General features: G+C 40.7%; 2 protein-coding genes across 5 annotated transcripts in view; one reads left to right on the top strand and one right to left on the bottom strand.

The window, feature by feature from the left end:
* LOC143346373 (uncharacterized) overlaps positions 1-8,765 on the top strand; it is a 107,745-nt gene extending 98,980 nt beyond the window's left edge. The window contains exon 4 of the mRNA XM_076774419.1: positions 3,904-8,765. Coding sequence (XP_076630534.1) covers positions 3,904-4,040 — 137 coding nt within the window. The 3' untranslated portion in view covers positions 4,041-8,765. The remainder of the gene's footprint in view (positions 1-3,903) is intronic.
* Positions 8,766-19,765: 11,000 nt separating this feature from the next.
* Mitofilin (inner membrane mitochondrial protein mitofilin) overlaps positions 19,766-26,251 on the bottom strand; it is a 52,498-nt gene continuing 46,012 nt past the window's right edge. For 3 of the 4 annotated variants that reach the window (XM_076774674.1, XM_076774675.1, XM_076774672.1), the window contains one exon: positions 23,323-23,864. In XM_076774674.1, the coding sequence (XP_076630789.1) occupies positions 23,654-23,864 (211 nt within the window). In that variant the 3' untranslated portion in view covers positions 23,323-23,653. Of the gene's footprint in view, positions 22,591-23,322; positions 23,865-26,251 lie in introns of those variants that run through there. The other variant, XM_076774673.1, reaches the window with a different exon arrangement.

Genomic DNA, 26,251 nt, shown 5'->3' on the forward strand with positions numbered 1-26,251 from the left:
TTGACTCTTGGACAAAACTAATGGCTAGTTTGAAAATAAGAGGGGGTTTCTGGTTGAAATTTTCACTCGTCGTTGTTTATTACCTTCCGTAAATAGCCGTTATGTGCTCGACCGAAAAAACTCCTTTGTGCCCATAATAGTTTTCAAGGTGGGAGTTCGAAAGTTTGGAGGGTAGTTTCGTCCATTAAATATGAATTACACCAGCTAAAAACGAGTACTCGTCCCCGTACCTTTGCCCGTTCCACGAACCCGCGAAGTTTCATCAAGGAAGGCGTTGGATGCTGCGAAAGAACCTCTATTCCAATATGTAAAACTCTGGTTACAGTTTCTTGGAATTTTAGGCAAATTTAATGGGGAGCAATCCACTTAAATCGTGACTTCGTAAGGAACTATTTCGAATCCGGAATATTCCTATCAAGCTTATTTTAATGTGTAAAACTGTGGTCCTTTGGAACGTTACGTAACTCTACAATTGAATGGAAACACATTCGAAGAAATAAAATTTGGAATATTATTCTATCGAATTACTTTAACATCTGAAGATCTGAGATCTGAGTGTCTTAAATATATTTTTCAAAAATTCTAATAGTTACAATTCCCCCAAAGCACCTGTATTTCGCATAGAATAAATCTAGTGCTTTCTTTGCTTTAAAATTAATCCTATAAAAATTGTCAAAGATAAAGAAATAATTTCTATATTTTTGGCTCTGATCCTGAGGAGTGTAGCAGCTACGAAGGATCGCTTCTTGACTGGAAATAGCGTCAATTAAAGAAATTGTTCCTTCTTGGTCGAACGACCGGAAAATTCATTAACCAATGTCCTCTGGACCGTAATTCCCCCCCTCCCTCCTCACGCCCATTAAAGTCGAGTGTCGTTAAAGCTGTTCTGGCCAGGCCGGATAATCGACGATAAGCTATCCGGAGGAAGAAGCTAAAGGACTCGTAGACATCTCGAACGGGAAAGATTCATGCAGAACGTCCGGGGAAGAAAAAATCCTGACGCGGAATCGTCGTTGTCACGACGCCAGACGTGCGTAATACGATTAAGCGAGGATTCGGGGAGTCCTTCGTCCTGTTTTCGAACTGAAAATCCGTCCGAAACTTTTGTAATCCTCTCGGCGTGTAATGGAGCGCACATGTTGCCAGTCAATGCATTCAACTTTTCCCTGAATCCCGGTCCCCGTCGATTTACAACGCTTCGTTTTCCTAACTTTTACTTTCCCCCACGAAGTTTCCTGCCTCGTAATCTTTCTCCATTCTCCGTCTCTCTATTTATCCAGAGTTTCACGTCACGATGAATCTCAGTCCGCACACGTTTCCGACGTTTATCCCCCGTCGATCATCTTTGGTATCCAGCTCTTTGGATACCGATTTCTATCTATTTTACTGTATTGTGTTTTTACGAAATCTAAATTTTCATTATTTGAAATTAAACTTTATGGGAGAAGTGTGCGAGAAAGATTTAATATAGGAAAGAGAAGCCAAATAAGCTAACGAAATTTACATGGGCAAATGTCCACGTAGATTCAGAGTATAAACTATAATATTTTTAGTTTTCGTTTCTCCGCATTTTCTTCTCCGATTCGCCTTTGTTTTTATTGTCCCCGTTTCGTTGGACGTTACGGCGATTTCCATTAGAGCGAAAGAAGCTCGTAACGTTCAGCGAGTAAACAGGAAATCTCCGGCCGGTTATCCGAAATATTAAGTCGATTTCCTGCTTCCTTGTTTTCCGCGAGATCGTTTTTCATCCCCCTTGCGTTCCCTTCCCATCGTTGCATCGTGATTCCCATGTTTTCTTGCAGTCGTTTCGAGGGTTTATAAACGAGACCAGATTTTTCATTCTTAACGAGGAGAAGATCGATCTTTCGGCGAGATTATTGCGCCACCGCGTGTTCCGTCGAAAACAAGATAGCGTTTTTCAGTGAAAAAAAGGGCGAATTCGGGGGCGGAGATCGAGAACGTCATTTTTCAAGGAAGACGCTTTCCGTTTTAAATATATTACTCGATGTACCGACGTCGTTCGACCGTATTTATATCACAAATAATATTCGAATACTACTTACGAAATAACCTGATATTATTCTCACAGTATCATACCACGAATTTGTTCGCCGAATAAAAATGAGTAACTAAGAATTATTTGAAAAGATTTTGTTCAGTGTATCAGAATGAAAATTATTCACGTTACGTTAACAGAAAATTAAAACAATGGAGCACCGAACCATGCTTGAAATTCTTTAGTTATTCTTACTTAATGACTGTGTTCGTTATAATAAAGAAGTATGCAACTGCAAGGAAACGTAACATGCGGAAACAGCCATGCGAATAAAATTGTCAGGAATAAACCATTACTAGAAGCGATCGAAATTACACAGATTTAACATTTTTAACGATATCTTTAATTTATATCTCGCAACTACTTTTTACGCGACTTTCTTTGCCATGTTCGAGGGGGGATAGAGAAGGATTTCAAAGGGTTTTGAAGCGAAACAAGAATTTTATGATGGACTTTTAACATTCAAGGCTTCCCCGAGCGATCCCCGCCGGTTTTTCATTTTTTCTGCACGATTAAGCAAAACCTTTTGTTACGAACCGTTCTATTGTATTTCCCTTTTAATGAGGTTTCTTGCGTCCTCTATTTTAATAACTTCTCGCTGTTCGACATTAAGAAGTTTCGCATTCTCTGCTCCCGTTTCCCGTTTCGCAGGAAAAGAGAAAGCTAAAGAGAGCAAGAGAGAGAGAGAGAGAGAGAAAGAAAGAAGCATATCGTGCTTTTTACATTTGTAACTGAATTGGCTTATTTCCTGGAACGCGTGCTCCTTTTCACTCGTGAACCTCTTTCTCGCGCTTTTTAGTTTCATTTAAAAGGCGAGTTATTCACTCTCCGAAGGAGCCCAAAGGCGCTTTTGATATTCCATATTCGATAAAGCCCGCGTGTGTGTCTTTTATCGCAACGTAGCCTTTTATACCGCGTATAAATGAAACAACTTTAGTTATGCCATTCGTAGGCTGGGGGAAAAAGGGACCAAACGTCACTACGATTTTTCTCTACCCTAGAAATCCATTCGAATCGAGCAACTTCCGGCTTCCAACGCGTCGCATTTAAAGCTTTGAAAAATAATCACTGTGACACTCGCTGGGTAACTTTTAAAAACAATCCTTCGCTGGATCGTTGACGTTCCGTATTTATTATAAACGTGTACCATAAATCTCTGCTTGAAATTCCATAAAAATTATTTTACTCATTATGTGCAATTAAATTGCAGTTTGGACGAGTTTATCGTCTCCATTGTTGACTCACCATTGACTCGAGTAACTTATCTTTTCGAGTATAAAAAGAAAAATTATTGTTCGAACACGATACATTTTTATTTGTATTAAAAAATGTTGGAAGATTCTGGATACGTTCTGAATAATTTCGCGAGTTTCTAAACTTACCGTGGGTCATCAAATACTTATCATGGGTCACTAGATACTTGGCGTGGGTCACTCAATGCTTGACGTGAGCCGCTCCATACTTGAGTGTGTTCCACTTGATACTTGATGTGGGTCATCAAATACTTGGAGTGGGTCATTCGTTGATTGCCATGGGTCACTCCATACTTGGCGTGGGTTGTCAAATACATGAACCGGGTCATTTGATGCTTGGTATGGGCCACTCGGTAATTGGTGTAGGCCAGCCTATGCTTGGCATGGGCCATGAATACTATACGTGGGTCACTCGATATTTGATGTGGATACTTTTATGTTCACTAGGAATTTCCAGCGAGTATGTAACAATGTATCAGATTCGAGGGACTCTGAACGCGTTCGATGATTCTATCGTGACGAAAGAAAGCACAGATATCGCTCCTCATTTTAGCGAACGACCAGGAATAATGGTGGTTCCGTTGACTGTTCCAGAGGCCTGGAGCACGAGGACGTATTGCTGCCAGCAGGAGGGTTGCAACTCAGGACCTTCGTTGTCGGCCAGCAGCGTCGCGGTGATCCTGGCCGCCTCGATGACGGTCCTCATCGTCGGACGGACCCTTCGTGGCTAATACGTCGCTAGAAGCGACGAAGAACCCGCGAACGGAAGCACCGGGATCCATCTAACGCTAGAACAAGGTCGGAGAACGTTGCAACGCACGCTGACGACGTTCGAGCCTGATCGCCCTGGCCGTCTTGCTGACTGGACGCTGACATGTCGATAGCTGTCGCTCGTCGATCGCTGAACATACGCGGGATTCTCTAAAAAATCACCTCCCACAAGCGCGTTCGATTCGGTTGGTCAACTTTTATCCGCGTTCCCGAACGGACGAGCTCGAAGTTCGCCAAACGGAAACTTTTCATTCTTCGTGCGAGTCGCGCCTCGTGATTTCTAACCCTTATCTTTCGTCTTCCTTTTTTTTTATTCTTTTTTTTATTCCGACGTCTTCGAGCACCCTGGACCAAAACCTGACCTCCAATCGAGTGCCAACTCTTCCGAGAATAAGCCTCGTCTTTACGAGAACTTCGGTAGTTCAGCAGTAAACAATGGCGAATTTCTTTGCAAGTTTATTATTACTTTGGTAATAGTTTCTCTCAATTGTCTACTGTTTTGGCGCCGAAGAAATAATGTAAGCTGTTCTTGAAGGTTTGTTTTAATTTCTGGTCTTCTAATTTTCTTGTGTCTTTTCATCTTTCTTATTTATCGTGACTGGCGGAGAATTTTATTCGACTGGAGCGCGCGTAGAGAAAATAATCGACTATTCTTTTCATTTTCTAAACCAAAAATCGTTCCAGAGTTTCAAGGACGAAGAAATTTTATTTGCAACTTTCATCAACCTCCAATCGTTCAATTCCAGTAGCAGTTTGTTTCCAGACGCGTAAGTAACGAATGAAATAAATTCTAAATAAAGGATTGGTTCCTTCTTCGACGAAAATAGAGGAAAATTCACGCGAGAGTTAGGACATCGGAAGTAGTCGACCATGATAGATCGGCCGCGCGAGTTTTCTAGCCAGCACCTGGTCGAAATATCGTTCGGCTGAGCGTAAAAGGGTTAATATCCGTGTCGGTTATCGAGCGAATAATTTCTCACGGGACCCTTTCCGTCAACCCCGGGTCGGCCATATTGGACAGGATTGGAGCTCTCTTCGAATTTCTGTCGGTCGGCCATCCACTCGACGATGACTCTCGGTTCTCGAATTCAATTTATTTGAGAACTCTCCGTGATCCCCTCCCTTTCGATGTTTCTCGACGTGGCTCCGATACAACGCCGTACAAACGAGAAGAAAAGGATAGCTCTATGGATGGATACGTTCTCGAGTCACGTGCCAGACGAATAAAATTCGCCAGCGTTTATGAGTTACGTCCGAGTTCGAACGTTCTCCGCCTTTGAAACGTTCGTTTCTTCGCGTTTTCGTCTCAAATGTATTCGTCTTTATTGCGTTTCGTCGTTGACGATGTTCGTGTCCTTCGACTAGGAATCCTTATTTGCTCTTCGCAGAAAAAATAATCGCGTTGCCTGTAGCGATGGGACTGATACTTTATATTAAAGTTCCGATTTGTCAGTTTATTATTGCATCACAATGGTTTTATAGTGTGTAATATTTAGGGTGCCCTGTAGGGAATTTAACAATGTTACAGTAGTTTCCAAGAATTATTTATATCGGTTTCAAAAGCAGAAATGAGAAGAAACAGACCTATATGTATAATATTTTTCCCCGCGAGAATGAGTATTATACATTCATGTATCACTAATGAGGGCTACGGTATATATTTTACACTGTACATTTGTAATTTACCATGCTTCGACAACAAATTACCAGTTAAATTTCAAATTTGAAAGACATATTTGCACAGAACTGAAAATCCAACCCCAAATCGTTAATAATATTTATCACATAATTTCGAATAATAGTATCAGTCCCACTACTAAACGAAAACGTTAATTTCAGTATAGATTTCCAAGTTACAATTTCTACGGCACGTTCTGTTTTTATTTCGATCGTCTCAGCTGCATTGTTCCAAAGGAAAGTTGACACTCACTCCCTGTGACTCCACATCCGCGACCTACGTTCCAATATCGCGTCTATTCAGCGAGTTTCAATCGGTTGTCAAAATTCGAGTCGACCAATCCGAGCAGCCGTCGCGCTTTTAAAGGGAAACCAAGCGCGCGTCGCGTAGATCGAAGTCGAAGTCGACGTCTACGTCGAACAGAGCGACGCGACAACCGTCGATTCAGGGTCCTGGGGAGCAAGAACGCCGACGTGGAAACAATCGGGCCACAATCGTTCCAAACGAATCGCGATAACAGGCGTGGCGAACGCGCAGGACGGGTTCCCGATGCCTCGTTCGTGGTCGTGCATCGACGTCTTTTTTAGATCGTAAGAATTCGTTCAACGGTAATGGGACAAGAAGATGAGGATCGTTTAGAACGAGGGGTGAAAAAACGGAGAAGGGAAAATTAAAAAAAAAAAAAATAATAGAACGGTATCGAGAACAAAAAAAAAAAAATCAGAAACGAAAACAGAAAACAGAGTGCGAACAAAGGAACCGCGCGGATATGTAACCCACATACAGATAACAGTTATAAAAAAAAAAAAGTGGAACAGCGAGGATAATAATAATAATAACGTTATTATTATTACTATATTGCTACTATTACTACTATTACTACTATTATTATTACTACTACTATTACTATTACTATTACCATTACTATTGTAACTACTGGGAAAAAAAAGCATCACCACGATATACATACAAGTAGCGGTGTAACGACGAATAGGCGGCGAACGAGTGGAGAGTTGTCGATTATTACATATTGTAACCGCTTGAAGTAGCCTTATACTCGTAACTGAGATACACAGAGAGAAAACGAAAGAGAGAAAGAGTATGTATGAGAAACGCGAGCTACCGGTTGGCTTGAGGGGACTACGCGCTGCTTCCGAAAAATCTGCAAAACTCGTCACGAATCGATTGAATATTTTTCTTACGACGCCAGAGATCGGTGTCGCGATTAGCGTTGTACTTCGTTTCGAGCACAGTTTTCAGTCAATTATCGCGACTGGGTAGAAAATTATACGCGGAGTCAATTATCATCGGAAGAAGATCGTCATAGGAGCGTAAAGATCGTTGCTTCGTGTTGTTTTCCTTGCTATTCGTCGCGATTCGTTTGCTTTTGCAGCTTCGAAACGACGTTTCGAAGAAGGTGGATCGATGATTTTTCAACCACGGAGCGAAACAGGCGCAAGTTCCCTTTTCAGGCTGACCAGCATCCGAACCGATCGGTCGATCGATTCGCAAGATTCCTAAAGAGTAGCGAGAAAACAATTCATTCTAGCCCGTAAGCCAAACGATCACAAGTAGGGGATAATAATCTACCTATTCACTGGGAAGAAGGTAGCGACAGAGTTCTAGCGATTATATACCTGTTCTTGAGATTAGGCGAAGATGATTTATCTAAAGTTAGCGCGAATCTAGCGGTAATAATAAACTTAATCTGTTTCCCGTCTCGGACGTCAACTAATTAAACATCGTTGTTATTATTGGAGGAACGCTTCGAGGCAGACGTCCGCGTTCTCCGAATCGCCAAAACCTCGGATTGCCGATCGGGTCTTCGTCGCGACACGCCTGGTCAACTCTGAATCATCGTCATTTCGCTATCATCGTTGCGTACTGCACCGTCATGCGTAGAAAAACATGTTTCATTAAGAAACTGAGAACGTATTCGGTGGTGGAGGTCCAACGAAGGACAACTGCCTTGATTTTTGACGAGAACATTCTGTGACGAGACGATGACGACACTTGTAAGTATAGTCCGTCATGTGACGATACATCTAAGATGGAAGTTCAGATATGTGGCACTAAATGCAATGGAAATTCCATTCTGAGGCGCCTGGTTACCACTGAATCATCATCACTTCGCCGTCATCGTCGCGTCATACACCGTCATGTATGAAAAAGCATATTTTATTGATAAAATATTCGGCGGTGGAGGTCCATCGAAGAACAATTTCCTTGATTTTTGACGAGAATATTCAGTGACGGGACGGTGACGGCAGTTGTAGATGAAATTCCGTCACGTGACGATATATCTGCGCTGGAAATACATTCTGAGATGTCTACTTATCACTGAATCGTCATCATTTCGTTATCATTCCGTCATAAATCGTCATCCGTGGAAAAACACGCTTCCCTGAGAAATTAAGAAAATATTCTATGGTGAAGGTCTATTTCCTTAATTTTCTAATAGCACACAGAAATTGAAAATTTCGTCACATAACGCATCCTGCAATGAAAATTCCGCCACGCTTTTCCTAACGCGCAATGACTTCCCAGCAGACGCAAACGTTCACGATAGAACGAAACACAACGCGAAACAACGATACTAAATCATCATTGCTATCTCCCCCAGCTGAATCGAATAGTAATAAGTCGTCGCGGTACGCTAAACGTCAGATAACAGTCGATCCGTTTGATTTTTCACGCCGCGTTAAAAATTTATTTATTGCAACGATCAACCAGGCGCTTTCGACGACAAAAGAATCGACTCGTATTTATTCGAACCTTCATGGTTCCAGTCGCGGTTATCCCAGATCGGTTCGTCAAGCTTACACTTTATCCATGTATTTTTATAACGCAAAGTGAGAAACAGGGACGCGTGGACTCGACTTCAGTCCCACCCACATCGATCTTCGACGACCGTGGCTCGAACCTCGACCGAGGAATCGACGATCTTGACCCTCGATCGCAGCCACGAATCGGAAAAATAAAATATCGACGAAACAAAAAAGAAACATTACGAAGCTGGATCGGCGCTTAGGAGTTGCTTCTGCCTCGAATCGTTCCGCGTCGAAACTATGTAAAAAAAAAATATATACATTCCCTTACACGCACACATACACACAGAGAGACACACATGAATGAAAAATCAGAGGATCATTGGTGTCGACACCGAAACACTTTTTTTGGACGATACCTTAAACGAGTTACGAACGCTCCACAAGATAATTCTAGGCGATTTCCTTAGCACGTAAGGTTTTATTATATTAACGAGAGACACACACGCTCGATAATGAATCCGACATCGTTCCAACCTCCTATTAAGCTTCCGGCCGCGAGCTGACACGAATCATTGTTCGTCCCGATGACGGACGACAAAATCGAAATTTATGCGTGCCGAATAAGGGAGAGACTAGCTGTCGTTTTAATCAGCGTACGTTTTACATTCGCTTCGAGCACTATTTCGATAGGTATTAAAGGTTCAAAGTCTAAACGATAATGCCTTTTCTTTATTCCCGCACCGGATCTCGAACAGCGTCCTCCACCAGCGAGACAAACTATGGAAGCGACGGAGAGCAAGAGTGACACAGATATATATATATATTTATTGTATATATATATATATTGTATACATATATATATATTACATATATAACATGAATGATTCGCAAAATAGACGCGAGCTTTCGTTAAACGATTTTTCTGCATGTGTCTGCGCGGCTTCGCTTTCGAGAGAACCCATCGATCATTTCGTAGATCATCGTTTCCCCAAACTTCGACTATGTTAATAATAACCTTTTATAATTTTCTAGATTCGTTACCATTCGAAGTATTTGGAACATATTTTGATTTTTGAAAATACTATGTGATTGGGCAATTTAAATATAGTTTGAGACGAGAATTATAGATTTCTCGAACCATCTAAATTGTTTCATAACTTTTCTTGTTGCGTATAATTAATCGATTATCCGTCGGAATAACGCAACCATCAAACTGTAATTATTCAGGGATTAATTGGATTAAAATCGATTTATGCCCCAAAACAGGATGTCGAACAGATAATTATGAATTACGAGGTGGTTGGGAAACGCTGGCGCGAATGATCGAGCATCGAATCTCGTCCAAGATTTCTTACTTTCGCTGTTACGCGATTCGAAATTTCCCCCGCTACGAAGAAGCATGATAAACGTAAAAATTTTTCAATTTGTCGCCTCGATCGACGCCGGGGATCCACGGGCTGTCCTCGATCGCGATCGAGACATATTTTACCGGGCTCGGCTCTCCGATTCTTCGTAAACTCGTTACCCTTAACACTCGTTAGAACGAAAAAAAAGAGAGAAAGAGAGAGAGAGTGAATGCTGACGCGAGAACGAGTGGGCGACTGCACTTCGGCTGAATGAAAGCGAATGAATGGCTCGAGTGAATGATGCTGAGCAATACTGACTGGGCGACGGAGGAGGGAAATACCGAAAGGAAAAATCGGGCAGAACTTCGACAAGGAGTCGCGTAACACAAAATACGAAAATACACGGTGCAAAAGCTTGTGTAACAATTTCCAAATAATTCGGATGACGGTCATTAATATTAATTTATGTAACAAGACTTTGAAGAAAAGAAAATTTCGATGCAAAAATACACGATAGAAGCTGTCAAACAATAATTTTCAAATATATTTAAAGGCAGCTTTTCGTTAATTTACGTAAGACCTTAGGGGAAAGAAAATTTCTGACCCTTCGTTGAATTTTACAATATTTCTGTGTATGTTTTCGAGGGACGTATAATGATCCTATAAATTCTGGCATTAATTGTTTAAAATTCGTGCAATACAGCGTTTAGAAAATAAATTTAATATGGCGATGTACCAAGATAATATATCTGGATTTGATTGAACTAAAATTATAATTAATATGCGGTGATTAAATTACGGGAATCACGATTTTCGGGGACGAGATTGTTTTGTGGATCTGACAGTGAAAAAGAGAGAGAGAATGCATAAGTGTGTGAACGTGTGAGCGAGAAAGAGTGCAGTTGAAACAAGAAAAGAGATATATATATATATAAATATATATAAATGACGTTATATATAAATTGTATTGTATCATGGCAGGATCGCACCGAAAATAAGAAAACGAGGAAAAAAACAGTTAAGACACGCATTAAATAATTTTAGGATTAATTGACGATTATTTAAGCCGAGAGGACCGAGCGAAATAAAAAAATATATATATACATATATATTATACTATATTATATTATAATATATTATATTATACTACATTATATTATTTAGTCACGTAAGCAGAATCATATATGTATGACGAGTTGTACATTTATATTAGACACACACAGACGCAATAATAAAGACCGTAAAATGCGAACTGTTGGTATCGTGGCGAGCCGGAAAATATACAGAAATATTTCAGACTACGATGACTATACAACAATAACAGTTTGGTCATAAACAACGTGGGATCATGGAAATTTATTATTTCATTTATTATTTTTTATTGCATTTTTCATCGACGAGTGAAGCTGAGGGGTAATTTTCCACGCGATTTTTACGAATTAATAACAGAAATTCTGTCGAACAAAAATTATTACGTATTCGTGCTCGTGGTTATTTCTGTTTCAAGTAATTGTCAACAAAATTCCAATATTCTACGAGTTAAAAATCAGAGAGTCTGCCGATTAAAATTTTTTTTTTTTAACGTGACTATGAAAATATAAGGTTGAATTTAAAAAACAGTACTGTAAGTATAATTTAAGTTGAAACGATACAATTAATATAAATTGCAATACGATCACAGGTTGATACACCAGTGATTATAAACCAAGGATAATTTTATTCTATTCTTTTTAATATTCTGATGACCAAAAAAGGAACGAGGAATACAGTTCTCTTTTAAATGACACTGCAAAAAATTGTTAAATTTTTCACTATTTAGGATCACGTCTTCCAACAGCCACGAACATCAAGAGAATAAAATATTCCAAAAACGCCTAAATTGGAATCCCCCTCATAAATGTTCCGCACAGGATTCGAACGAGTCAGGGGACGATGGTAAAAAATTTTTCGGGTGGACCAGAAACGTGTGCATTTTTTATCTTTATTTTTTATTTCGCCTCGTTTTTAGTCGGACCAGGCCCATTAGAGGGCGTGGCCCCCCTCGTTGTTTCTTTACGTGCTTCTGCGGAGATCGTGAATTTACGAATTTCAGCTTTCCCATCGTGCAGCACGATTTCAACACCGCCGTTGCGAGGGAAAACGAGAGGATCGAGAGCATTTGCATATTTTCGCACCTTCGTCGATCGTCGAGCGAAAAAATTGTGAAAAGCTCGTTCGTAATAAAAGAAACAATCGAGAAATAATTTGAAGAAAAATACCAGTTTCGAAAATTGGATAGCTAAAAGCAACAAGTGTATTATTCACTTTTTTTTTTTTTAACAACGTATCGTCAATGGGGCTCCTATTATTCCATTCATTGGCTAAATTTCAATTATCTATCCATCGTCGGCGCAGCGTATTCAAATTGTATCGCATAAATGATCGTCGAATCTCACCTAATTATGCGGACATTTGCTGTATAATCGTGGCAACGATCGTCGCGGTCGAAATTGGCGAATTCGTCGATTAGCGATTCACCATCGATACGCTCTCGACGCACGCCGCGACGATTATTTACGATCGACGTTAAATTGCGTTTTTTACCAGCGACCGAATCACCGTCGCGTACGGGCGCCGTGCGTCGCGACGCTGATTGATCGTGTCCACGCGAAACGAATTTTGTTCGACACTTCTTTGCATTTTTTTTTTTTCGTGCATCCAAGCGAACGCCATAATGAGTTTATGGACTACATTTTGCCCTACACTGCTATCACACGTGTATTTTGTTAATTTAGTAGCGTTTTTTAAAGAAATTCAGTCTGTTTTATTCAGGAATTAACGAGTTTGGAGCAAGACTCATCGTGGGACCAGGCAGTGTTACGTTATTTATTTTAGAATTTGTACGCTCTGTTGTCACGAACGATCTCACAGAGCGTACCGATTCTTTAATAAGTGTCGTCAACAATTAACAACCATCTTCGAAGAATTCTGATCCACTGGGCATAGTCGAATTGCTGGTATATACAGAAATTCAAACAAAAAGGTACAAAAGTAAACAGACTCCCCAAAAATATCTTCTCGAAACGTCTATTGTACAACAAATTTATTACTTCCCGTCAGAACCTGAAGAATAACAAATATCTGAACTGTACAAAAATAGTAGAATTTATAAGGAGATCACAAACCCGCAGATTTCGAATTTTATTATCAAAAAATAATTTCAACTAAAAATTTCAAAAGGTGTCCTTCGATATATTTATTTAGAATGATAAGAATGATCAATTTATAGAGATATGGTTGCAACAAGAGTTCCTTGAGGAAGTACTTAGCAGTCAAAATTCCCCTGGCGTCACGCACATATTCCCAACAGCGAGGACTTAACAAAGATTAATTGGTAAAGCGATCAGACACGCTTGCTTTCGCCGCAAAGAATTTCCGGCCCGGAACAACGGGGATTATAGCTCCTTTCATCCCCCGATCCCGAAGCCCGTCGGAGACGACGCTCCCAACGGGGCTCCTCCTCCAAGCCGCGCGGATTCTCCTGGAATTTTAATCACTTAACAACGAACTTTCTTCTTTTCCCGTCTGTTCTCGTATTCGAACCAGGTTTCTCTGATCGTTCCTTGAGGGGAACGATTCGAGAACTGCGCTAGGGTCTTCTAATACTGCAACTTTCCGTTTCTCAACCCTTCAAACGCAATGGGACTTTCAATCTCAGATACTGAAACGACTTTTCGAAGAGCTACAATAGTGCCTAGAATAATGCCTCGTTTAATGACGGAAAATCGAGTCCGAGAGAACGAAGAATTATCCTGAGACTTGTTTAATTCACTATACACTCGCAGAAAATGAAAGAAACTATAATCTATCGATCACTAATCACTGAAGATAACCATCATTGAACTAATGTTTAAAATTTAGACTGATCCAGGTTGCAAGTTCCACGAATTTATCATCTCTTTTAATTGTCTAAAGATTGTTATTTTTAAAAACGTGAGTGGGCCGAGTCAGAAACAATTCCAAACAATGTAAGGGGTGTCTATTTTCGGTGCACGTCGTTCGCGAAAACCGTCGGAAGAACAATCGAATTTTCGTATCGGAGAGAACCATTCTCCCGAACAGCCTTTCGGGCTCTTCCTTTGGCTCGAAGCGGCCCGTACACCCGCGGTGCCAAGAATAATTTCATTAGCGTCGCTACGAAATTAGAACGGAAAAGCAACCCCCCTCCCCTGCGCCTTCAATCGTTTCCTGGCAGGTCGGACGTCGCGGGGGCGATAATCCCATCATTGTCTCCTTTTAGCCAGCCGCTTTTCGTCACGGGTCAACGACGATTCCACCGAGGGATCAGAACCGACGTGCAATAAATATGCTAATGGCGTGTCGAAATTGCGCGCCTTTTCGCGGTCACTCGCAAGAATCTCGATTTCAGAAGACGAAGACGCCCCTAAAATCCACGCACGGCAGCCTCTTTTCTCTTTATTTACTTTCAATTGTATTTTTTCTTTTTTGTTGAGCTTCGATCGAAACTTGGAATAAATTTTCAAGTTTTTTTTTACAGATTTTTGTACGTGATTTAACAAAAATAAAACTACACGATATCGACTAGAATCAGTCTTGTTTGCTTACCTTGGATTTCCCTTTCCCTTTGATTCTCTTAAAGCGAAGCGGATCCCTGAAATTGTGACGTCATTTCCGAGGAATTTCACTATTTACAATTTGGGGGATCGCCGCAGGAATTTCTAATTTAATTTTAAGATTGTATTCATCCCTCATGCTTGATTTAGCGACTATGCAATTTGAGAAAATAATCGAAGGAAGTGGAACTTGTATTTTTTTTTTATTAGCGTAAATATACATTCTACGAACTATTCTGAGAATCGTACAAAAGAAGTTTCATGGTGTTAGAAAAGTGACTAATTCGATAGCTGAACATCTAAAAAAACAAATAAAAATTTGATGGCGCCGCTGCAGCCGATCGAGGGATAGTTTTCACCCCTTCTATGCGAATATTAACGCAGAGAAAAAAATTTTGACGGTGCATCTGTACGCCATGTTTCATAGTCAATTAATTCCAAGAGCATAACCGGATCGCTAAAATCCCAGCACCGCGGTCCTCGAAGAACTCATGCTGGAAGTACGTTCACCCTGGAATGCATCGCGCGGAATGGCCCCTTTCTGGTTGCGAACCAGAAATTCCAGAAGGTCCATTTCGGAACCTGTCGTCCAATAATTATCCTCCGACAGTGTATCCGTCGGTTGGAATTCGCCTCGAGTCGAGATTACTGGGCTATTATTTTGATTTGTCCGTCACGCCGCCATCGCACAAACCTTCCTCCTATTATCCGTCTGGATAGGCTTTTAAAAGATGGCTAATTAAATTGGACCACTTTCACGTTTCCTTTAATTGCAAAACTTCTAACAAACGTATCCAACACACTTTTAGTAGTCACTATTCTGCGTGAATTGGAGGTTTAAAATGAAACTGTTTAATTTGTTTATTAATTTTTTAATAAACCCTTCGAATATTCACTGTAGGACAGCAATTTGAACAGTGGTCGAAACTCGAAATCCGACAATGGACGTCGCGGAACAGAACTCGAAAGATGAGACCGTCACGACACGCGATCCACGTTGATTAACGTCGATGTGTCGTTAATGCGTATCGAACCGAACTGGAAACCCTCCCCCCCCCCCTTGATCCAGTGACCATTATCGGGACCAAAGGGGTGGCGGTTATAAACGTCAATGGAATTGTTCCGACGTAGAAGTGGCTTTTCGCGCGAGATTGAAGCGATTGGTAGCGGTGCGCCGGTTAAATCCGCATTGAACTCGGTCGTTACAAGCGCAGCCATTACCGTAAACACGTGGCTGCCAAATTGATTTTAAATCACCGCGGTCGGCCCCACCTCCCTTCAAACATTCCCGTTGTCGAATATGACGTTAGATTAGATCGTTTCGACGATCGTTTTTCACGTCGAAATGGCGCACGAGCTTCGTGCTCGAATTTTATCGACTGGATAAACTGGTCGAGTATCCCTTTCGAATCTGGGAACCATATTGCAAAGACAGATACGATTATTCGGAAGATAGAGAACTTGTTAATTCTCTGCTCAAGGGGGTAGTTTTTCCGTGTCAAAAAATTGGAACTGTTCGTTCGATTCGATAAATATCTGAGACTTTAATAGTCCGATTGACTTCGATTTTGGAGGAAACTTTCCTTTATAGAATGTCTATAGCTGGGACTATTATAATAATTTTTGCCTTTGATAGATTTTTTGTTTTTATGCTCGAGCAAAGGGAAAATTTTTCTTCAAAACGTTCCACAGTTTCAACAATTGTGAATATTAATTAAATTATTATAGAATAACGAAAAATAATTTAGTACCATATTAACGCTGTGTTATTTAATTTTTCTAATATCTAAAAAATGTTTTCAGATTCCAAGTGATTCATCGTGGTCGAAACAAGAGTTAATTCGTTATGAAATAGCAGACAATTTCGAGCGGTGAATTATTCGTTCATTTCTGAATGGAACAATCGTGTCCAGAGAATAACTTTAGACACGGCGCTGTCGTTGCAAGATATTCGCGTAAATGTTACAACAAAGTTGAAGTCGCGTCCGAGCCAGATCGCGATTGTCTCTGTCCCTGTTATCTAATCGGGTCCAGGCTGGATCTCTGCTGGGCGTTTGTTTTATTGATGCATAAAACCGAGCAGCAGTCTTCTCCTTGAGTGGCCATGAAAAATTGCGCTGTCCCTGGGCGAATTTTCGGTGCGAGCTTATCTCTGCTTGGGAATCGCCGCGACCTCGTTTTCTTTGTTGCTCGCATCACGCTTGATTAACTTGCTTTATCTGGTTCTCGCGGGCCAGGGCCAAGCTCCTTTCGATTTATTCGAAAAATCGCAACACTACTGTCTCTTTACGCCCTGATACGTCATCGTTAACTTCTACCACTTGTTCGTTCTGTTTCATCTTCGTTCGTTCACCATATTGAATTTTATGGCCATATTATGGTGGCTTTTTTGGGGAAAAGTAAATTAATTTTTGGTATGTGAAAGATACTCGAGACGACTGAAAGGTAATTATTCTTCTCGATAATTCAAGTAAAGTTTATTTCTTATTCGACTAGATGAAACGTTTTCAACTTTCAAGGAGGCCATTTTAAAAATCAGAATCTAAATAAAAATATATAATTAATATAGTATATAGTGAAAATAAAATATAAAAAAACGCGGGAATTTATTAGAATGTGGTTACTAAAAGAAAATATTACAAAGCTAAAGGTAAAATGATATATTTCTCTTTTTATGTTCGTAAACTGCGTAGGAGAAATAATTGTGTAATATAATTATCTGATCTCAGAATAATTTCCTAAATATGCAACTCCGTGTTTCCTCCCACCGATTTTTTTAAAATTCACGATTTAAAGTCCCGTTAGCTTGCGTGGAAAATATTATTAAAAAGATAGAATCTCCCGACCACAAATCAAGACACAGACCAAACAAAAATGCAATTTGCATGCGTTATGAAATTAATCTTCATTTACCTTCATTCCACCTGACTATTTCAATCCTTCACCCGCTCGTATCCTCTCGTTCTCCATTATTCTTTCGTGTAAACAAACAACCAAAACACATCAAATTCGTCTTTTATGCCCCATTTTTTCCAGAAGTTCAACAAAGTTTAGATTACAAACGAGCTTCGCCACTCTTTTCACATTTTCACACGCCACACTGTACACATATTTGTCTTTAATATAGTATACTAAAAACGTCACTAATATTACTATGAAAAAACTCTATACCGATTCGTAAACAATTTTTATTATCGGGCCACGAACATTGTGCAAACAAGTTTACCTCAATTCGCTCCTATTATTATATTCGATGACGTCAAAAAATTATATACTGTTAATAGTTTCTAGGATACTTTGTTACCCTAAATTGCGAATAACATTCCAAAATATATTTACGGGTCCGACCGAACGATTTATTATCCGCGCGACGGTAATAAGAGTGTTCGTCGCGGACCGCGTGCAAGCTTTCGCTGCACGGAAATCGCATTATTTCCTGCGGAGTACCATTAACGTCGTTAATGAGCGGCAATCGAGGACCCCGGGCGTCCCCGAACGATCCACAAACGATCATCGATTGTGATCTAACGCCAGCGGGGCGTCGTTTGTCGCCTGAAAAGAAATAAAAAAAAAGAAAAGAATCTCGAGGAATCGAAGGGACGTTAATGGTACTTCTGGTACGATGATCGAAACTTCTTCCCCCTCCCGAAACGATGTTGCAGATTTCAAGATCGAGGGAAGAAATCCTATTGAAGAAGTTCAACGAGTGCCTACTCGATGGCGTTAAATTGCTTTGTTACATTATCGCCGCTTTCCAAGGAGTCCTGTTCCCGAGGGTTTCAGATTTTTTATTTGGGCAAAGATGAAACTGAGTTCACGAGGAAGGGACGACGAAATTGTAAAAACTATGTAAAAACTAATATTGCAATTGCTTGATAATTATCATGTTCGTTTACTTACTATTTTAATATGTGTTCTCTTAAATTTATTAAATATATTTACTTGTATCGAGTATGGTGAAATAAATTGTTGATCGTTCATACTGGGGAAAAAAATATTTCGTGTTCCTTACCAGTTACCGTGTCACTGAAAACAAAAGCTCTCGTCGAAGACACTTCTTCAGCATCTAAACTCCTAGGCCCAAAGGTATTCCGCTTCAGCGCTAAGTGGAGGACACGCGGGAACGTCGCCAACATTTTCTTTTCAATTTCTTTCTTTGCATACCGGGGCTACTCTCTACGGCATGCGGGTAAACAAGCACTCGAGCTTGCGCCTAGACAGACTGAAAGAAAAAGGGATTAACAATGCGAGTCATTTTCTGCAACGACTCTCGTTAACGCAACACTGGACGACTAGGAAGACGTCCAAGGCCTGAAAAATATCAATGTCGTAACTTGTCAACAGTAGGCACTGTCATAGATCTTCATTATGTACAGTTTTAATTAGGGATTTTACAAATATAAACGATATTGTGAATACACTATAGTTCTATCTAATAAAAAATCAATCTTGAAATAAATTATTAATTAAATTAGATATTTCAGAAATGTGAGGTCTGCAAGCGAGTAGAATTATTAAACATTGTCTATAGTAACCTGTAGATACTCATTGTATCGTATTTATGGGTGGCTATTTGAAAATCAAGTGAAACGTATCAATGATTAGTCAGACGAGTGTAAATGGTTAGTTCAAGCCAGATACCCATTGTTAGAGAAACAATTATTATATTATTATGTAATATAATGAATTATAACTACTCTATACTATCTACAGACTCGTTATTAATGGTACAATATTTGTATTTCAACGTGAAACTAGTTTTTCTTTCTCCCTATAGCATCAGAGTTCAAAGCAAGTGGAACACATCAACGATTAGTCAAACAAGTGTAAGTGGTTAGTCCAAGACAAGGATACCCATTGTTGGAGAAACAATTATTATATTATTATGTAATATAGTAAATTATAACTAATCTATACAATCTAAAGACTCGTTATTAATGGTACAAAATTTTTATTTCAACGTTGGACTTGTTTTTCTTTCTCTCTACAGTACCAATGTTCAAGGCAAGTGGAATGCACCCACAGTTAGTCAGACAAGTGTAAATGAGTGAAAAGCTTAGGAAAATCCATTTATAATAAACAACCGCAAAATGTAGTGCATGGGAGAAAGAAAAATTGATTCTGGGGAAAAATGACTGTTAGATTTAATTAGACTTCTTGAAACTCATACTTACTGTAGGCCTGGCCACTCCTTGTTGCGTTATTCTGTTCCTTAAACATTTACTTCCGTTACCTCGATAATTCTATCTATTGTCCCCCATTAAAAAAGCACATTAATAACTGCGAAACGATACATTTATAAATATTAACTTGTACATATATTTATTGCCCCTTCTAATATGCCCCCGTCGCAGACACAGCTCAACTGAAATAGACTGTAGAAGACTTCGAGCCAGAGCTAATATTTTTTCAAATTTATTCAACCCTCTCATTCGCAGAGATATTTATCCATACATTTCTACCAAACAAAGGTTAAAAATTATTTCTAACGTTCGAGTTGGATAAATTCGAGGGGGGAAAAAATTGGTTTAACACCGTAAACTCCGGACTCGAGGTCCTCGCCATCTCGGTAGGAAATAACTTGCACCTCCGTTCAGACGGCATCGATGAAACGTTTTATTTCTTAATTTCTCTATCATTTGCTAGCGGACCACAAACGGTCAGACTTTGGAAACGAGTCGATCGTCGTTTCTCTCCCGACGCCACGTTCATCCAAAAGCAACGACAGCTCGCTTCGTAGAACAGACTTTAAATAGAAAAAGAAACCGGAACCATAGGCGGAGGCACGGTCGCGACCAAGGGTACGAAATTGCTTTCGCGTAACGTTCGTCGAATTTCTTGTCGCTGTCGCTGTCCCCGGCGAGATCTCCGCGACAAACGGAGACGATACTTTTACCAAATCGTATCCTCGGTGTTCGTAAACGGTTGGCATCCAGCGACGTCGCTGGGAGCAGGAAGGTTGTTCGTTAGGATTCCGCTAAGCTGACGAACTTTTTCAAAAGTGTCTTGCACTCCGTGTTTGAAACGAGGTCACGCGTGGGTCCCAGGTGACGGTGCCCGCGAACCGGATTAACTTTGAAAAACGCAAAGCGGCATGAATTAGCTCGAAGCCAGACGCTGAAACGCTCGCCGGAGCTTCGTGGATTTCAGGTTTTCCACTGTTACGTTCGTCGCGAGACAAATGCACCGGGAACAGCGACGAATTCGCCTTTCGATCGTCGACGTTCCCCGTAAAACGTTCGAAACTAACAGCGAAAAATTAAGATCGTATATTTTTTTGTTCCTACGAATTCTACTCGAGAAGGCGATAAAAATTGCAGAAGAAACGGTCTTCCGCAAACGAACCGTTTTCCAGCAATAGCTTGTGAAAGTTTCGCCCAATGAGGCTACGCATAGTTGCTTCCGGGGCGTGGCGTGCGCCCCCCACTACGAGAAGTCACGCCCACCAGTGGCGCATACACGCAGCGCCGTAGAGTTTGGAAACTTTAACAAGCTATTGCGAGAGAACTGTTCGTTGGAGAAAAGTGGTTCCTTTTGAGTTAATTGCTTTTATATTGAATGCAATCCATAGGAATATTGGAAAAATATATGAGCTTGATAATTTGTTAACGAATTTCAAATATTTCTTTTCCACCCTGTATCTACAGCGTTTCTCTTTGAACGCTGGCGCATTTTGAACGCGATATATCTGTATCGCGACGAAAACGCGCCGGAGTGCAATATTTCGAGTAAAACGCGTGTGTTTCTTTGGACAATAGGAAAAACAGAGCTCGCCGAAATTCGAAACACGTTATGAGCTGCGGGCCGCGATATTTCTAATCGCGGTGGAGAGTAAACGCTGAACTCAGGATTCGTTTTTTGCGCCGGGCTGGGCTAAGAGGATTAGGCTGGAAAATCTGGCCGCGAAGGAGAACAAAACGAGCAGAGAGTATGCCGTTTCACGAAGCTACGCGAACGAGAGAATACCGTACGTAACTGCTTTTCGTTTTATCCCTACACCGGGTGTCCCAAAAGCAACCCCGCGAAATTATCGTCGAAACGATCGCTGGTACCGAGGGAAAACTTTTCAGCAAAGCTCTTCGACGTTTACTTAAATTATCTGTTTATAGTCAACGTTCGCTAGAATTAAACGACACACCCCGTATGCACATTCTTCGACCTGAAACAAGTCGAAATTGTGGAGTATATATTTCCCTGACACGGGTCTCTTGTTTCGAGAAAATAAACGTTGCGAATGTTGGGTACCGTGAACTCGACAGGGCACCAGTGGTTCTCAATTCAAGCTACTACGAGGTGTCATAATTATTAAAGTAATCGAACACATTGTGGGTACTTGAATGCTAATATCGACTTCATCAAGCGACGATCTCCTCATCGAGGCAGAAAAAAATTATGATTTAACAATTAAAATTTAAACATTTAGCATGCATCGACGAAGGAGATTTTTATAGTAACGATAAAAGTTCTCGATGCACGAAATATCTACAGAGTCGGCTTTTGGCAAACACGATTCGACGATTACTAAACTCGAAAAGCAACAATCGCTCCTATTGAGAACCCTCTGCCAGCCGTGTCAGAGCGCCAAACGATCTTCGGACTCGTTTTTCTCGGAAACAAAGGCTCCGTGGAAAAAATGTCATCCCACGCTTTCGACGCGTTTTGCCTCCAAGATCCAACCCCTTTAGAAATTTCATGCGAATCGCGTCGCGGTCTGCATTTTTCGCAACAACGTTTCCATCTGTTATCTGAACCCGACTTGGCTCTCCCAAGTTCACGTGGAAACGCGTACCGCGGAGTATCGAGGATCGAAATCGACTGGGCAAAGAAAGGTCGAACTTCGGTCGTTCTTCTTCCCGATGCCGTTGCTTTTTTCCTCTCTTTTATCTTTGTCAGCCGGGAGAAAATATTGTCCATTGTGCAAGGGCTGTTTCCATATTTCTTTCGTTCATGGTTGCGCCACGCTGCGAGCCCTGGCGGTGTGTTCGTGGATGTGGTTCTGGTCTGTGTGTCTGTTCCGCGACCCCTCTCGTGCTTTTCGAGTGCGTTGCCTTCCGTGATCTCGATGGACAGTGTTTTCGGGGCGAGCTTTACTTCTGCTCCGACTGAAACAGTTCGAACAACAACGAGAGGAACGTGACGGAGCGTTCTCGACTTTTTTGTGCCACTTTTTTTCACTCCTCCTCCTTCGTCTTTCTTTGCCAAGCTTCGGAAAAATGAAAAATCGAGGGTTGATTCGATCACATTTACCGTTAACCCTCCGTTGTACCAATCTTTTTCCTGCGATAATAAAGAATCTTTATCGAATTTCCAATCGAGCGCGTTACGCAACAGAGGGTTAATTCCGAAAGGAATATCAATCGATGATGGAAGGATTTTTATTCGTGGTTTGTTCGTGACTATCTTCGTTCGAGAAACTTCTTCAGAACGAATTACAGTGATACTGGTATTAAAATAATATACATAGAACGGTAAAATTATAATTAAGAGATTAAATTTGCGACCTTTTCGGACGCCAGGATCTGGACAGCACGCGCCCTGTGTGTACAACTGGGTTCACCGCACGGACGGGCAGAATAAATATAAATTTTCGAAGTGTTTGTGTTCGAAACGCTGAAGCGGAAATAAAAATAATCGGTAAAAGCATCGCGTGGCCGTTTTCCCGTTACCAGTCGCGAAGCAAATAAACAAAAGGGAGCGTCAATTAGCGAGCGGTTCGTGGAAACTCTGTAAAAGCGGAAGAAGATGTATAAATCGGGTTGAAAAAAAAAGAAAAAAGAAAGAAAAGCGACGTAAAGCGCATCGATCGAGAACAAAGATTCATAGAAAACGCATGGTCAATTTATATTTGTCTATATTTCGCAATTTATCTCAGTCGTTATAAATGATCCAAAAAAATACAGTTTCGACTACCTTTCACCGATGACGCGCTTACATCCTCCAACTACCGACAAAATTACGATTCGCCTCTCGCTTCGAAGTAACAAATTCACCTAAAAGCGTGTACCCCGCTGAACACAGAATTACAATACTGAGCGACAACGTTCAATGGAAGCCTAACCTGGCGATAATAGAATTCGCCTGGAGACGCATCGCGTGTCGCCTCCTTCACTGATACAGGCACGATGAACGTTCGCAGACCGTCGGAACAGTTTTGTTCTTCTCTTTCTAATTGTTTCGACTGACCTTCGAGTCTCCAGCACCGAGGAACACGAGACCGATCGCGCCAGCGTACGCTAACAGCGTGTCTACGGCCTGCTGGGTCTCTAAAAGGATCCTTGTCTCGTTCATCCAATCGCTCGCGATGGATCTCGACGCCCCCTTCAGAAGGTTCATGTACCGAAGGGTCATCTTGAAGTCGCCGCGATCCAGCCAATACCTGAAACAAAATATCGAAATCCTTTGTTCGAAGCATCGCGATCGTTCTGGAAAATTACTGTCGAACTAGCGTTAATTTTTATTTTTCTTCGATCAAGGGGTAAGACCACTCTAAAAACCTGAAATAAAGCGTTTTCATGCGACTTTTTTTTTTGGATGGATGGAAAAGAGGATAATAATATTCAAGAACGTTATTAACCATGTCGTTAAGTGTTAAAAAAAATATATATTTACTCAGAAACAGTGTAAAATGACGACGCTGAAGCCATTCACGTGAGGCGTTTTTTTTTTTAATTTGAGACGCTCTGCGGCATGCAGTGTAGCTAGCAAATTTATATTTGGAAAAAAACAAAAAATTTTCTCTTAATCTACATGGGTAGAGCTAGAGAAATACGTAGGGGATTTTTGAAACACTAATTTTTGTGTGATTGGCGAGCACTTGAAGTAGAAAGTTCAATTTTGTACAAAAAATGGGACAATCATTTGTCAATAAATAATGTTCAAATTAACTTAGCTATACTTATGTAGATTAAGAGAAAATTTTTTGTTTTTTCCAGATACAAATTTGCATCAGTTACACTGACTCCAGCGTCGTCATTTTGCACTATTTTCGATTAAATATTTTTTTTAACACTTAACGACATGGTTAATAACATTCTTGAATATTATTATCCTCTTACTTTTCCATCCAAAAAAACGATTTATTTCAGGTTTTTACAGTGGTCTTACCCCTTAAAAACATATAAAATTTTGCACGGTTAAATTTCCACCTATTAGCCTAGTTTTCCTCTAGTAGGGAAGGAAAGAGAATCGACAAGAGTCGCTGAAACTTTGTTTCGCGTTGTCGATTCCGCAATAATTTGATAGGTTCCAAAGATAGAAACGAATGCCCAAGTTAATGAATCGCGGAGTAATTGCATCGGAGTTGCGGGGTTCGTAATAATGTAGGAGGAATGTTGGTGGAATAAAGTCCCGTGGAATTTTATCGGTCGAAAAGTCCATTCGGTCCCGCGGTCTCGGTTTCATCGTTTCATTCCATTTCAATATCTGATTCATCGAGAAATAAAGACGCGGAAAGCGAATCGGGATTGGAATCCAATATTCGATAATCTTGAACGAAAGCACTTTCGGGGAACGATCATCCAAATTACCTGTCGACCTGTCGGGAACCGAGGTATAAACATAGAAGTATGCTCGTGGCAACCGACTGTCTGCAATCGTTTTCAAAAATTTTATTTCCAATTTCTGACGTACGACGTAACCTCTTTGTAAACCGTCAAATTTAAGTTTGTTACCTCGAAAATAAATTTGATCGCGTCCTGGGAAAACTCTCGATCAATTTCACCGGCAGGTTCCGAAAGGAAAAAAACCCGTGGAAGGATAAATTTTGTAAATTGTCCGCGTATTGGAAAATACTTCGTCAATTTTAACCATGGGAAAAAGCGAACGCTTGATCAACTTCCCATCTCCGACAGTTTCTCACCGCTCACGACCCTAATTCCCGGTGGTATTCGACTAACGTGAAAAATGTTACCCCAAATCGACATCACCTGCTATACTGGACACATCTATCCGGACAATATACCGTGCAATTGCGAACGGCCATTGGAACTACGTTATTTAACACCGGAATGTTTTATGCATATTTTAATGTTACGAATAAATTTCAAATATTACTAGCCGAATTATATAACTATTAGAACATTATTATTCGAATGTCATTATGAAAGCACGTGAACATAAACGTACACGTTAATATATTAAATTCCAATACAACGATAAACATTTTTAAATTAACATTCGAATATAATCTGTAAATACTGCTAATAAATACACCATTATTACGTTGTAATCTACGTTTTGAAACACAAGGTAACTAAAAAATAACGTTAAACCAAAAAAAAGTGGCGGTAATTACTCGGCGTCTGCTGTCGAGGGAAAAGTTTGGTCAACCAGCAAGGGACTACTGCACAAATAAATTCGACGCGTAGTTCCAGGCTTGCTAGACGTATCTGTTGACCTAATTTACCATACACGGGAACAACAATGAAGGTCCAGCGTCGTGCACGGCCCCCGGGGTCGTCGGAGTTTCGACGTCGAAGCAGCGTCGCGCGCGATACCGAAACTCCGAGCCTCTTTTCGCTGGAAACTCGCCGTTCTGGTGTCTCTGCGCGATAGTTAGGCGAACAATAGTTCACGCGAAGTGGTTAGCGACATCCGGCGCGCGTTATCGGTCCTCGAACGCACCCCTTTCGGTGTCACGACGGTCTGGGGAAACTTTTTCGTCCCCGAGTCTGTTCCTTCGGACAGGCCAGCTAATGTAGCGACTGTGTCGTCGTTTCCGGAGGAAGGAGAAGAGGGTTAACAAGTTCTTGGACCTGTTATCGA

The sequence above is a fragment of the Colletes latitarsis genome, chromosome 10 (genome assembly GCF_051014445.1).
Source record: "Colletes latitarsis isolate SP2378_abdomen chromosome 10, iyColLati1, whole genome shotgun sequence".
Lineage (NCBI taxonomy): Eukaryota > Metazoa > Arthropoda > Insecta > Hymenoptera > Colletidae > Colletes > Colletes latitarsis.